The 14,797-nt window shown below is 45.0% G+C and overlaps 2 protein-coding genes across 6 annotated transcripts in view; one reads left to right on the top strand and one right to left on the bottom strand.

The window, feature by feature from the left end:
* Mfsd9 (major facilitator superfamily domain containing 9) overlaps positions 1–10,980 on the top strand; it is a 19,457-nt gene extending 8,477 nt beyond the window's left edge. For 4 of the 5 annotated variants that reach the window (XM_029482467.1, XM_029482457.1, XM_029482469.1 and 1 more), the window contains 2 exons: positions 692–901; positions 7,737–10,980. In XM_029482467.1, coding sequence (XP_029338327.1) covers positions 692–901; positions 7,737–8,512 — 986 coding nt within the window. In that variant the 3' untranslated portion in view covers positions 8,513–10,980. The remainder of the gene's footprint in view (positions 1–691; positions 902–7,736) is intronic. The other variant, XM_021165803.2, reaches the window with a different exon arrangement.
* Positions 10,981–13,041: 2,061 nt separating this feature from the next.
* Slc9a2 (solute carrier family 9 member A2) overlaps positions 13,042–14,797 on the bottom strand; it is an 84,344-nt gene continuing 82,588 nt past the window's right edge. Inside the window, exon 12 of the mRNA XM_021161822.2 lies at positions 13,042–14,705. Within this exon, the coding sequence (XP_021017481.1) occupies positions 14,332–14,705 (374 nt within the window). The 3' untranslated portion in view covers positions 13,042–14,331. The remainder of the gene's footprint in view (positions 14,706–14,797) is intronic.

Below are 14,797 nucleotides of genomic sequence, written 5' to 3'. Positions count from 1 at the left end.
AGTAAGGAGAGAGAGAGAGTAAGGAGAGAGAGAGAGAGAGAGAGAGAGAGAGAGAGAGAGAGAGAGAGAGAAAACAAATGAACGAACAGTGAGCATTGGGGAAACCTTGAGTTATAAAAAGGAGGGAAGTGAGGCTGCTGAAGAGAGCTAGGATGCTCACATGGAATTGGAGATGTATAACCAGTGCTTGTAATACTGAGGGAGGCTTGAGGCCAGCATGGGCTTCGATATGCAACCACAGGTAGCCATCTCTCCCTTCTGCCAGAGCTGAGAGAAATGACTCCTTTCGCAGATGGGAACTGTCTTCAGTTTCACACATTCCTGAGGGATGCTAGGGTTTATTGAAAGTCCAGAAATCCCTCTGTAGTTCGCATTGAGGTCATTTCTGGAGAGTTGTGCTGCCTGAGACCTAATAACCACTAGGAATTTCATTCGGATGACAAAGAATGTTGGGGTGTCAAGATGAGATATGGGTAAGCTGAAGTCTAATGCACTCAATGCTAAATGTGACAAGCCACATAATTGTGCTGTCTTTGGGGTCCATTAATGACAGGGCAAGTCCTGCAAGCCGTAGTGGTTCAGAGAAAATGGAAACAAGAACTCCATTTGGCTCAGGGATGAAGAGCAGCCCAGAGGGGTCTGCTCCTTTGGAGTTCTGAAAGTTACAGAGCACATCTCCTCTCCCTTGCAGGTGTTTTTAAACACACCCTCTCCATCTCCAGAGCACTGCTTTCTGACCTGGTCACAGAGAAGGAGAGACCACTTGTCCTGGGACAGTTCAACACAGCCTCGGGCATAGGCTTCATCTTGGGCCCTGTGGTTGGTGGTTATCTGACTGAACTGGACGGTGGGTTCTATGTGACAGCCTTCATTTGCTGCTCTGTCTTCCTGCTCAATGCTGGTGAGTTCACTGTTGGGCACGTATACTTAAAACTCACAAGTCTACCCAAGTCTATCTTCTTGCAATTCTTCATAACATTTTACCCGTTCTCAGTGAGTTTCACATCATGTACCCCATCCACCTGCTCTCCCTACCTGCCCTCTGCCCTTGCAACCTCCCCCATAAAAAGAAAAAAGATCTCAGTATGGAAGCTGTAATGTGTCACAGTGTAACTCACAGTGCACCCTTTTGTCTATACTTCTTTGTATATTTATTTACAAATGTTTATTGCAATGAATTGCTGGTCTAGCTTGAGCCCTGGTCTGGTTTTAGCTTCTGCTAAGCTGTCAGTACTGGGATTCACTGGGACTCCTTTTGAATATCCTCTTGTTGCCCTGTATCATGGAGATCCTACAGCTTTGGATCTTTCTGTAGAACTGGCTTCTTCATAGGCTCCAGCAGTTCAGGGTAGATGTTAAGTCTAAGTCAAAGCCCTGGATTTGGGCCTGGGAGGTATCTGAGCCGGTCAGCCTGCCAGCTCTCCAGCACCCTTACCACCAGGGTGAGCTCTCCAGCACTAGCCTGCCTAGCTCATCTAATACCACAACTGCCAATGGCAGAGCCAACTCTCTAGCCCCATCCAAGTCATCAGGACCAGCTCTATTGTGCTACCCAGATGAGTTACATAGCCTATTCAACCGAGTGCTGCAGCAGTCAGGGGGCTAAGACAGCTTTCTTGGTCTCACACCCTTGGGGATGGCTCACCTGCAGTTACAGGGCCAACTCTATGGTGCTGGCCAGATAAAGTGCAGGGTCCACTCTTCTGAATGCTGCAGCAGGTGAGGGGCAGGGCCAGCTCTCCCACCCACTGCAGGAGGCGAGGGCAATGGATAGGTGAGGGCATCTTTCTCTTGCCCATAGCACTACATAGCAGATTTCTTAGGGTTTTATTGCTGTGAAGAGATACCGTGACTAAGGCAACTGTTACACATGAAACATTTAATTGGGGCTGGCATACAGTTTCAAAGTTTAGCCCATCATGATCATGACAGGAAGCATAGCAGCATCCAGGCAGACATAGTACTGGAGGAGCCAAGCAGTCTACATCTTGATCTGCAGGCAGTAGAAGGTGATTGGCTTCTGCAAGCAGCCAGGAGGAGGAGGCTGTGTTCTACATTGGATGGAGCTTGAGCATAGGAGTCTCAGAGTCTACCCCACAGTGATACACTTCTTTCAGCAAGACTATATCCCCTAATTGTGCCACTCCTGGGGTCAAGCATATTCAAACCAGCACAGGAGACGGGTGGCAGAGCTAGCTGTCCCACACTTAACGCCCTCAAGTACTCATGTAACCACAGCAAGCTCTGCTGTGCTTCTTGGACCCTGTGTGAACCCTGCTCTCTGAGTACTACATCTGGTGAACGGTAGGGTCAGCTCTTCTGCTCTCAGGGCCAGCTCTTCCATGAAGCCAAGCCGGCTGTGGGGCCAGTTCTACACCCTGGGAGGCAGTCCCGAACAGGCACATCCACTTGGCCTTTGCTGGTAACAGACCCTAGCTGCTGTAGCACCACAAACCCAGACAGCAGTCCAGGACCCCACTTGTGCACATATAACTCACACCAACACATCCACTCACATACATACACATTAGTATAATAATGATAATAATAGAGTAATCAGAGTTGTTCAAGAATGAAAGTTAATTTGATGACCCTCTCTTGCAAAGGTCCAGCCTCAGCTTGGAGAGGGGTTTCTGAGGAAGGGGGGTTTGGAAGTGGCATAAAAACAACAACAACAACAAACAAACAAACAGAAACAACAACCCCCCCCCAAAAAAAAACCCTGGGAGCCAAATTGTAGGTACAAGCTGACAGCCTATGTTCTGCTCAAGACAGCTTTCTAAAGATCACCAGACAGCTCAGCTCTCTCAGACCAAAGCCCAGTCTTTTATTTACATATCAATTCAATCATCCATCCCAGGTTTCCTTTTGGTTATCCTACCAATCAGCATTTTTTTTTTTTTAACCTTAGCCCCTTGACTACTAGGGGAAAAAAAAGAAAACACATTTTTCTTAACATTGCAAATGGGTTCAGAGATCTGTCTGCCTTTATAAGCACAGAAAATAATCTAGCTCTGACATCACTGCTCCCACCACACCTGGGCCTAAATTCTCTCTGTCCCAGGCTGACCTTGAATTTAGGTATCTGCCTGCCTTTGTATCTTTCTGATAAGCTGGCTCATAGTGCAGCAGCCTCCATTCTTTGAGGTTTGTGAAGCCCCTCATATAATTCATATCACAGCCTTACATTTCGTATAGCTTGAGAACTTTATATTTTTGAACTCATGTTTTCAGAGTTCTTTCCCACAGCCTTAAGGACTGTACTGAAGATCATAGCAATTACCATTTTTGCTAAGAACATAGACACAGGCTCACCTCCCAGACTGAAGTAAAATATGTATATTTTTATACAAACAAGTCTTATACCCAGCAACCATCAACACTTGTGGAAGCCCATGCCCTGCTGGCTCTGTTCCAAGAGTGGGAACCATGTCACACCATCCCTGCCATGGGCACTCTCTCTTGCTCTCATGGTGACTGGACAGGTTTACATCCCATCCATTCTGTGCAGGCTTTCTCATTTATCATAGCATTGATGTCATTCAGTAGTCCCCTAGAGGAGGAAGTAACAACTAAGTATGGCTGTGACTTGGACTCCATTTGCTAGTGATGATGTTGGGCACCATTTTGCTGACCATTTGTTGGAGACATGTTCATCCAAGTCCTGCTAACTCTTACTTTATTTTGTTTGGCATTTTTGCTATTGGTTGAAGGATACCTTGCATAACTCAGATTTTAACTTTTAAAAAGAATTTACAAAAATTTAATTGTTATAATGTGAAATACTTTGGATACAAATGTGTCAGGCAATAGCGTGAAATGTTAAATTTTGACACATTTTTCCAGCCTTCTATCTCGGATACACTTACTCTTTAGATAAAATAGGTTTCTTTTCTGTTTTTTTGTTTGTTTGTTTGTTTTGTTTTGTTTTTTTTAATTGTTTAAGAATTCCATACATTGTATTTGGAGGAAATTCATCTCACCCAAGGTTCACTCTGCATCCCATATCCAACCAGTTTATATCTTTATTTTATTAAAAAACAACAACAAAATCTCATTGTAAGTGTGTTAATTCACTGGAGGGTGTTAGACTTACCAAGAGCCACACCTCTAGAGCAAACTCTTCCTCTCCTGGCCAGCAGCAGTTACCAATAATCCTGCACATGGAGTGAGACTTTGTGCCCACATCTCTGCTCCATGGCTCGCTCAGTTCTCTGACTTAATATTAACTTTGGATCAGATTTGAATACTACAAATAATACCTACTCTTTGCATAGTCCATTAACTTCAGAGACTATTTCCCAGCTGTGTGGAAGCCTTTCAGCTTGCCCTGGGTCTGCTGTCCCTGTGTGCTTTTGTTACCTGTCCTTGTGATAGTCTACTGGAAACACCCCTGCCAAGCCCAGCTCTGACAAGTGGCTTTCCTCCCTTTTCTTCAAAGCATTGTGTGTTTAGGTCTGACATTCATCTTCAATCCATTTTGAGTTCATTTTTGGGTATGGCAAAAGGTAGGGACTGATTCCATCATTTTGTTTGATAATAATATATTATCTTAGTTATTATAATCTATATGAAAACATCTCCATTTTTGTTAGATCTGTTAAGTTTTTCAATAAAGTATGGAAGGTTTTTTTTGCTTTTGTTTTTGCTTTTGTTTTTGTTTTTAAAGAGAGCAGCTATGCATGTTTAGCCACAGACCCCATTCAGTCTTATGTCAGGCCTTATTCCTCCTGCTACCTAGTGACAGGCAGTTCATGTTCTCTCTCCCACGTGCACAGCTATACCTCACCCTGCAGGTTGGCACCTATTGGAAGGCTTTGCCCAACTCCTCCTCTGCAGCCCAGATTCTTCTCATTTGTCTTTCCCAGTGTTCCTTTCACCATTCACTTCAGACACTTGCTTCATTTCTCTTTGCCTGGCCATTCTGAACAAACAGGATTTTTTTATAGCACCTCCAAAATTTTGTTGCTATTTTGGCATCATGCTTACAATCTATAACATACTGCACAAGGGCTGGCATTATGCCAGGTGACCTCTCTTCTACATATGTCCCTGGACGTATTCCACGGTATTTGATGAATAAAAAATGCCTCCTTCTGTGCTTTGCCACCCTTGAGTGATCTAGGTGCTCAGAGACTCTTCCTCTTTGCCCAGAGACCATGGCATAGACAGGTCTCAGTAAACCCTTTGTAAATGAGAGAAAGCAAGCAGACTGTCTATTTGCCCATCCATTTAATCATATGCCACTTTGCTTCAGGGGTTTGAACCTTCACCTTGGGGCATGATAATGAGCAATACACTCCATGCTGGGTTAATTTCTGATCCAGGAAGTGAAGTCCATGTGATAGAACCACTTTATAACTTCTATCAGGATCTGAACCCACACCCCCCTCCACCCAGGTCATAAACACAAGTTTATGATAAAAGAAAAGATAAATGTTTAATATTTTTAGAAGCATGACTGTTGTCTTAGTCAGGGTTTGAATTCCTGGACAAAACATCATGACCTAAAAGCAGTTGGGGAGGAAAGGGTTTATTCAGCTGACATTTCCATACTGCTGTTCATCACCAAGGAAGTCAGGACTGGAACTCAAGCAGGTCATAAAGCAGGAGCTGATGCAGAGGCCATGGTGAGATGTTCTTTACTGGCTTGCCTCCCCTGGCTTGCTCAGCTTGCTTTCTTATAGAACCCAAGACTACCAGCCCAGAGATGGTCCCACCCACAAGGGGCCTTTCCCCCTTGATCACTAATTGAGAAAATGCCTTACAGCTGGATCTCATGGAGGCATTTCCCCAACTGAAGCTCCTTTCTCTGTGATAACTCCAGCTTATGTCAAGTTGACACATAACTAGCCAGTACAACTGTGGAGGTTCTTGGTAGACAGACCTCTTTCTCAGGGAAGACTAAAGGATGTCTACCCCTCCTTAAAACATTCCAAGAAGGAAGCAAAGGTGAACACCAAAGTTCAACCTGGGAAGCCAGTGGATTATAGTGCTTTCTTATACAGAGCTTGGGTGAGGACTGCTGTCAGCAGTGTAAGTGATTCTGAGCAGCCACACTGGGAAGTGTTCAGCCGGTAGGCCGATGCTCCCCTCTAACAGAGACATAGATGTAAACCCTGTTAATCAGCTTGCTCTCGCCTACATGGTCTAGAACTCCCTTGACACTCCTTGATGTTTTGTGTGATTACAGTAGAGTTGCACAGAGATGGTTTCGGAGGAGCCCTGGAATCTCACGCTCCTCCTATGAGGGAATGTCTGCATGGTGATTAATTCCCTTTAAAAAATTATTTAAAAATAAACTTTAATTAAAGTATATCACTTGGCCCTTCCCTTTCTGCTCTCCAGCCCCTCCTGTACCACTCCTCCCAGCCTTCCCATTCCCCACACTTACTCTCAAGTTCATAGCCTCTCCCCTTTCTGACTGTTATTGGCACACGTGCATGATTGCATACGTGTATGTCATGAATCCTTGTGAGTGGACACAGCTTCTCTGATGAAGGTGGTGGTTGTATTGCTTAGAGAGCAACCGACTGCATCATTAGATCCCAGTCATGGCACTGTTTGGTTTAGTGCCTCAGCCTGAGCCTGTGATCTTGGGTGTATTAGGAAATATACAATTAGTTGCATGTGTTCCCAGCTACACTGGCTAAATCATAGAGATCTCTTTCTCCCACTTTAGATATCTGGGCAGTCCTGAGGCAAGGTGGAGCATACCAGAGGGGTGGGAGAAGGACTCAGCTAGGTGCCGAGTCCTGGTGTTCCCAGTGGTCCTCGGCCAGGTAGCCAGCATGAGTGAGAAGCCTCTGATTTCTCATCCTAGTGCTCCATCATGTCCTTCTCTCTGTGTTTCTCCTGGTAAGAAATTAGACTTCAGTGTCTCATAGACTTAAGCTCATTTCCCGCCTTGCTGTATATCCCTGTGAACCATGAGAACGTCTCTTCTGTCTTCCGTCTCCTAGTCTAATGTGTGTTAGCAAAGCTTGTGACCTGGCTGCAGGAACCAGGGAGAATTTACACAGAAGCAGTTTACCCAAGTGTCATTGTAGCCCAGGTTAGCTTCCAAATTTTTAAGTAATTTGGAGACTTTGGACCTCCTACCCCTGTCCTCTCTAAGCCTATTTTTAGGTCTGGGTTTTATGAGGGCAGGTTTTTTTCACTGGGCTTTGACTTGTTTATTTGTGTATTTCTGGTGTCATTAGCACATTGGAAAAGCACTCTGGGAACCGTGTATGCTCACACAGATGGATGGATAGGTGAGTGGACAGATAGTAAGGTAGTTAGAAAGCTTGTTGAGAAACTTTCTCGTGGATACATTTAATGACCGTGGATACTTTAGAAGGATACGTTGGTGAATGTAAGAGTGTAGCTAGGAAGTGGCCCCACAAGAGCAGCCAGCAGACAGTGAGAATACAGTGACTAGTTCATATGTAGTTTCAGTAGCTTTAATAGAGCTCAAGGTCTATTGTTGGGATCCTGAGACCACAGCAGAACCATGGGAGTGGTGGGAAAGCTGGTCTCAACACAACCAAGTAAATCTGGTCTAAAACACAGATAATTGATCTAACACAAATACTTGTTCGAACACAAGGAGCCACTGTAGAGTTCAGCACGCTGGCTTGGGTGATCGATCTAACACAAATACTCCTTCCTATCCTCATACCGCCCCTCTCTGGGAGCCACTGTGAGAATCCAGCACACTGGCCACCTTAACAAGTCTCTCACCCTTTCCATAGGTCTAGTCTGGCTGTTACCTTGGAGAGACAATGGTTGGAGCTTGGATGGGAAGCACACCACAGAACCCATAAAGTCAGAAGGAACACTACAGGGAGGAGCAGCCACCACCTCTACTGCCAGGAGGAGTGAGAGGACAGTGCAGGCACCCTGGGTTGAAGTCATGTTGGCCTTGAAAGACATGAAGAACCTGATCTTTTCTGCACTGTGGGATGTATTCCTCATGCGTTTGCTGATGGGTGTGGCCGTCATGCTGTACTACAGTAACTTTGTCTTAGCCCTGGAGGAGCGTTTTGAGGTACGGCCCAAGACCACGGGGTACCTCATCAGCTACACCAGTGCGCTGGGCACCCTGGCTGGCTTTGCTGTGGGACCCATTCTACGGCTGTACAAGCACAACTCGTACATGGTACTCCTGCACTCCAATGTTCTCACCTGTCTGCTGCTGGTGGTCTACTCCACGACCTACTCCATGGCCATGGTGGTCTTCTCCTCGACGCTTCTGTCCTTCTCCACCACCATTGGGAGAACCTGCATCACGGACCTCCAGCTGAGTGTGGGTGGAGCCCAGGCCAGCGGCACCGTCATAGGTGTGGGCCAGTCCGTGACTGCGGTGGGCCGCATCCTTGCCCCTCTTCTCTCTGGAGTGGCTCAGGAGATCAGTCCCTGTGGCCCCCCAAGCCTGGGTGCTGCTTTAGCCCTGGTGGCTATTTTAATCATGACTCTAAACAGACCTCCCATCAGTGGGGACGGGAGTGAGAGACTCAAACAGGAGTAGGATTGGGACCACTTGGAGAAGCAGATGTAGAATCAGGTAACTCTGGGTCAAAGATGGGCACTTCAGAGACAGTGGGTGGTCCAAGTGTAGTTATTCCCACATGGCTGAGCCGGGTCCTCGTCTGCACAGGCATGCCAGCAGACCCATCAGAAGTCAGCCGCAGATAAGGAAGTTTAGACTGAGCATAGCGCTGCCCTGTGTCAGAAGCTTGCCTGAGAGGCTTCTCTTCCCACCTGGGCACAGTAGAGTTAACATTTGCTCTTAGGGAAAGGCAGCATGCTAAGAGAGGTAGGAGAAGGAATGTGGAGAGAAGCCTCTGTGTTAATCATGGACTGGTCACCTGTCTTGAATGCACCTCTCCATAACCCCAGAAGCCAAGCAGTTTCTCTGCCCAAATCCCAGAGACCAACCACGCATCTGCTTTATTTAAACCCTGGTAACATCAGATGCTGAGCCCTTATCCCCTGACATTCAGATACACAGACCTCGCTGAATTCAGACCTGAGGGCTTTAAAGCCCCGGTAGCCATTTCTCATGGAGGGGAGAGGAGCACTGACACATGATAGTTTTGATTAAAGTAAAAATTGCAGACTACACTGTTTTTAATAAATAGTTAACTGTACATGACCCCTAAACCTACTGAGTGCAATTGGGGTACAGCATCTTTCCCTCCTCTCAGGGGTCAGACTGCACCAGGAACAAAAAACTTTGAGGACTGCCTTCTCTCCTCTTTGGGACTCAGTCACTTTTGGCTTTGGAGAACCCCTCCAGAGTCCCCCACCTTTTGGGATCACAGACCGAAAATCCACATTCCGTATAATCCTCTTGACTATTTCTTAAGTGTGTGATGCCCATTTTCAACCTAACACACATGTAATTGTGAGTGGTTCTTCAATGCACTAAATTTTCATAACTCTAATGTCTATTTATAAATCAGAAAAAAAGGGTGTTTTCATAGTTTTAGATGTTGTATGTGTGATAAACTCAAATATTTATGACTGTTGGAAGTCTAGCTTGAATGCCATCCCTTTCCTCTCTGGCTGTGAGAAAACCAATCCACTTTTAAGTTGTTTCCACTGTGAATTTAACACAGGCGCTAAGAACTCTTAAAGGACCAAAGCATGGCACCAGTGCCATGTCCTCACACAGCATCTGAATGTCACGGAGATGAGCCTCAGAGAGACCATGATTGGACTGATGGTATGATGTCATGAAGTAAGGTTTCAGAAGTGTTTCTACCAAGGCTATACTCTCAAAGACAGTGGACTTTTCTTTCAAATGCTGATCAAAGCCATGTTTGTATTCTTAAAACCATAGCACTTTATTTTTTAAGTGAAACAAACAGACTTTAAAATTGATAAGACACGTGGAGATACTGACAACCCAGGTCCACCAGTATCTAGAGAAACACTTGTTACCCTGTATTAGTGGCTTTGGGGATTTGTTAATGTGATGGTTGTTTTTCTGCTCTGCCTTCTTATTTGGTAAACAGTTGCTCTCATCTCATTTTAGCTGGTGTCTTGTTCAAAGTGCGGTCCTTAGACCATCACGTCCTGGGATACGCTTATGCTCCAGCCCCAGCATATTCCTGCTGAGGGTCACTTTGAAGAGCGTGTAGGAGATTTGCTTACACAGAAAACTTGGGCAACCACTGGTCTGGTCAGTGGTGTTTATATCATTTTATGGGGTAAAATCTCAGGGAAATTAAATCTGTTCGGTTAACGTGTGTGTCGTGTTCTTTACATTCTGCATAATGTCCCTAATCCTGTTTGAAGTGTCAGGTTGAGGCTGCATTAGTTTGTCTCTGTATAAATGAAGATTGCCTCCATATAGTTTAACCTGGAGTTGTGTGTAAACTTGTTTTAGAGACAGGGAGTGTTTGTGAAGGGAGCTTACACACCCACCCACAACGTTCCAGCCCCAGAGAGATACTATGAACCTGGCCTCTCATGGAACTGTATGTTTCAGAAAGCATAGCTTGCCCACAGAGCAGAAAGCGCACAGCTCAGTCTTGAGAGACAAGTAAAAGATGAGGACCTGGGAGCCATCTTTGTAAAGCTTCAGCCGTGAGCTGAGCAGCATGAAGAGTGATGTGCCTAAGTCCTTCAAGTAGCCCACTGAAGAAGCAAAATAATGCTTGTTCTCTATCTGGATTATCCCTTGATCCCCCAACACATACCTAGCATGCAGGGTTGAGAATCACTGGATAGAGCAGGAAGCAGGGTGGAGGTGAAGCAAGAAGCCCCAGTCCTAGCTGCAGAGCTACTGCTGATTGGTAGCAGGCCGCTGGCATTGAGGATGCAGAGTCTTTTTAACAGTATAACCTGGCAGGTCAACCATCTCCTGGCTGTCCCACACCCAAGAATGGCTGGGCAATACAAATAAGATGACAGTTAGTTGGGTGGGGGGAGAGGCAGAGATAAACCTGGGAGAAGTCATGGGAGTGGTAAATGTGATAAAAAAAAATACACTGAAATTTTCAAAGAATAATAAAAAAATATTTTAAAACAGAATATGGCTATTTTTTATCAAAACATGGAGCAATGATAGACGGTAATTCTAGACTGCAAAAGTGGCAAGATTGTATTTTTATCAGTCAACTGAAACCCTTCTATCTTGATAAATAAGAATCCCTTCTTCAGTGCAGACACCGAAGGAAAACAAATAAGATTGAAATGGAAGGTGGCAGTCAGAGACATGGGTGGGATCATTAGGGGTCAGGGGTCACCTCCTGTCAGGCTTGTCTTAAGACTCACTGCTAAGTGCCACAAGGTTCATTCTAAGAACCAAAGAGTATTTCTGGATCTATAGCCAGTGTCAAACCTTACATAGCCTGTTTTCCCCCACACACCCCTGAATGGATATCACATTTTCCCATCTTCACTGCTATGATGCTTTGAGTTTGAGGTACTAAAGCAAGTGCAGGGTGAACGTCCCTATCCTGCTTCCTAATTTTACTAACAGGTTTATTCTGTTGTCCCAAGTTAAGAACATTCACCTTTGTGATAACAAACTGACAGCAAGCATGTCCTAGCTTCCCTTTGGCAGATCTAAGCTGCATCCGTAGAGCAGTGGGACCTAGAGGAACACAAGCAATGTATGTCCACAGGGTTGATGTAATAGCCAAGATGGCTGCTAAGTCCCTAGCTAAGGACTGGCTTGATAGTTGACAACTTGACAATGCTCTTGCAGAGGTTCATGTCTCTATCACCCTTTTCTATTGTGACTGGCATCAAGTAATCGTCAGAAGAAGCAACAACAGAGAAAAGGCCAACATCAAATTTATCTTATGGACTTTGTCACCAGATTAAAAACTTAACTGACAACTAAGATAAAACTATTTGGGCATTCCTTTTCTAAAATTTATAGCATCACTCATTTATTAGGATGTTTTCCTTAGTGAAAGCTGAATTTGTGTCGATTTAGCCCGAAATGTCACCACATGCTGGCTCATGATTCTTCCTTCAGTTTCAGAAAGTTATTATTCTTTGTAATATTTATTAACATAGAAAACCAGTAAAATTATATGTAGGCTATTTTTAACTTCTGTCTTCCTTGCCAGAAGTCATAAACCATTATTAGTATGCACAGTAATGATGTATTTTGGAAGACAAACATCATAGCATTTTATGAATTCTATTTCTATAGTAAAAATACCTATAAAAGTGTTGATTTCTTCTCAGAAGAAATCCATGGTTTATAAAAATATAGTCATTTAAAATGGAGATTGTTTGTTTTGGCACAGAGTTCTAAGCATGTAGCTTCCCAATTGTGTTTTCATGGTTTCCCATGAATCCATCTTGGACTTCTGGGGAAGGAAGGACATGCTCTAACTGGGTGTGCATTATTTCCAGGCTCACATGATGGCCTAGCAGCCTCTTAAGACAAGAAAACAAGAAAAGCTACGTTAACTGTAGTGGAGAAAGGGGACACAAAGCTGCTCCTGTGCTCACCCAGGCATGTCCTTACCCTCTGTCCTGGTTAAGCTTGTTGTCACCTTGACACAATTTAGATTCACCTGGGAAGAAGGAATCTCAATTGAAGAATTGCCTGGATCAGACGGGCCCGAGGCCAGCCATGCCTGAGAAGATTGTTGTTTCATCTTATACTTCCCAGTCACAGTCCATCCCTGAGGGTAGCCAGGGCAAGAACTGAAGCAAAAACAAAGGGGGAGGTTACAGGCTTGATTTTCAGGTTTGTGCTTAATTTGCTTGCTTTATGCATCCAAAACTCAGCTACTCCAAGGCATGGTGTGGGTCCCAGTGGGCTGGGGCCTCCCACAGCAGTCACCAACAATGACAGTCTTCTTCCCCAGTGACTTTTAAGCCAGAGTGGGTTATCACAGCTCCTACAAAGCAAAGGGTCCTTCCAAGCTACTTTGTATCCTTTGTTGTGGCCAAAAGATCTCTGGTAACAACTATAGTACTGACTTCATTTAAAATGTAAACCCAGGAAAGTGTTAAAGAAGAAATTCAGAAAACACATGAGAAGTCAATAAATCTCCTGCAGCTCAAAAGACATTGGTTTAAATATGAATCTTTAATAATTAATAAATCTGCAGCTCAAGAGACATTGGTTTAAATATGAATCTTTAGTGATTGCGTCCCACCGTTTCTCCCTGCCATACTCCTAAGAAGTATTCCAGAGAATAGAATCTAACTTTTAATGACAAATTTGAGTCACTACATTATCAAAGGCGAAAGAGGTAACAAATTAAGGACTAGTGCAAAAAGCGGGGGGTTTTCTCCAAAGAGCTTCCTCATCCAAAGTCAAACCCAAAGACTCGCCATTTCCTTCAACACTGGAAGGCGGTTTGTATAAGCGTTGATCCTTTCCCGCTTGCAGCTCTGAATGCACTACAGGACAATTTTATTAAAGCGGGTGATCATAGATCCCTAATGAAAGGAACCACTTCCCTTTCCTCCCAGCCCCACACAACATAAAACCCAAGCGGTCACGAGTGGCTGCCATGCCCACAATGGCCACAAGAGGTCCTCACTGGTAGGACTTCTCAGAAGCTGCCACCAAGTCTTCAAACACTATGGGCTGATTTTTGCCCAAGTGAATCGTTCTGTACCTAGACAAAAAGGGGGGTGTGGTGCGGTGGCAGGTGGAGATTACATGTTACTCCAAAGCCATGAAAAACACAGAACTGGACCAAGAGCAGTCTGAACCTCATTGTTTTAAAGTTGTACAGGGACTTCCCACCCACACTCTGAGAGTCACACCATTTCATATGCCTACCCATTCCAACCTGTGCCCTATTACTGTCAGTCAAAGCCTCTTCTAGGGACAACGTTCTTCTTCACCGAGTGGTCGGTCCTTCAGCTCAGCATGGAAATGGTAGGACCTGGAACTTAGGACCCACCTCTAGGAGTTGACCCTCACCCCCTTGGAAAAATATTCTCGACACTTTTGGTGTCATTCCCTTAAAAAAAAAATAAAGATCACTACAGATAAACACATTTTTTTCATAAATAAATCTGAGGCATATTTGTAATATATTAAAATTTTCACCAACAAAGGCGCGTTAAAATTTTCAAGTTCTGTCATTCAAGTTCAGTAAAGGCACACTTTTTTTTTCTTTCAGGCCTTGAAAGAATACATTTACTAGCCAAAAGTCACAAAAGTCATTTTGTGGGACTTCCTCTTCTTGGGATAGATAAGCAGCGCTCCTCCTGGGAATCAGTGGCTTGACTCTACTTCCCAAAGAATGCCTCTAGGCAGAGGATTTTAAATGGATTCCAGGGTCGATCAGGTTTGAGTAACAAGTCACAGCCATGCTAGCCCATTCACCCCAAGTTGGCTTTGGCTTCTTATTATGGCTTATCGTTGCCAAGGCGGCCTTTCCTATTCCCCGGTTCTGACGCTCGTCGCACCAACCTTGGTGGGGGCTTGGGTGGAACGTCTTCAGTCAAACTGTCTTCCCTACCCCGGCCAAACCGTTGGTCTTTGGAGAGCAGGGGCTGCCTCAGCAACCCCGGTGTTTGGGTGCCCCCCTCTTTACTGCGGGGCGCTGGAGAGACGCTGGGGGGCACTCGCACAGAACCCACATCCACCTCGTTCTTCCATTCCATTTTGTAGGCCTGGGAGGCTTTCTTTGAGAACTGATCTGGCAAGAAGCGCCTGGTCCTGGGCTGCAAATTGAGCACAGTGGTTCCAACATCTGGGTCCGAGTCGCTGCTATTTCCATCTGTCACAGAATAGAAAGGCAGTGTGGGCAAGCAGAGCAGAACAGAGATAGCACAAGTCACAGCAAAGCCCCACAGAGTCCCATCCCCTCTG

This window comes from Mus caroli, chromosome 1 (assembly GCF_900094665.2).
Source record: "Mus caroli chromosome 1, CAROLI_EIJ_v1.1, whole genome shotgun sequence".
NCBI classification, from domain to species: Eukaryota; Metazoa; Chordata; class Mammalia; order Rodentia; family Muridae; genus Mus; species Mus caroli.
The sequence above is the reverse complement of the archived record's forward strand: the minus strand, read 5'-3'. Positions and strand labels throughout refer to the sequence as shown.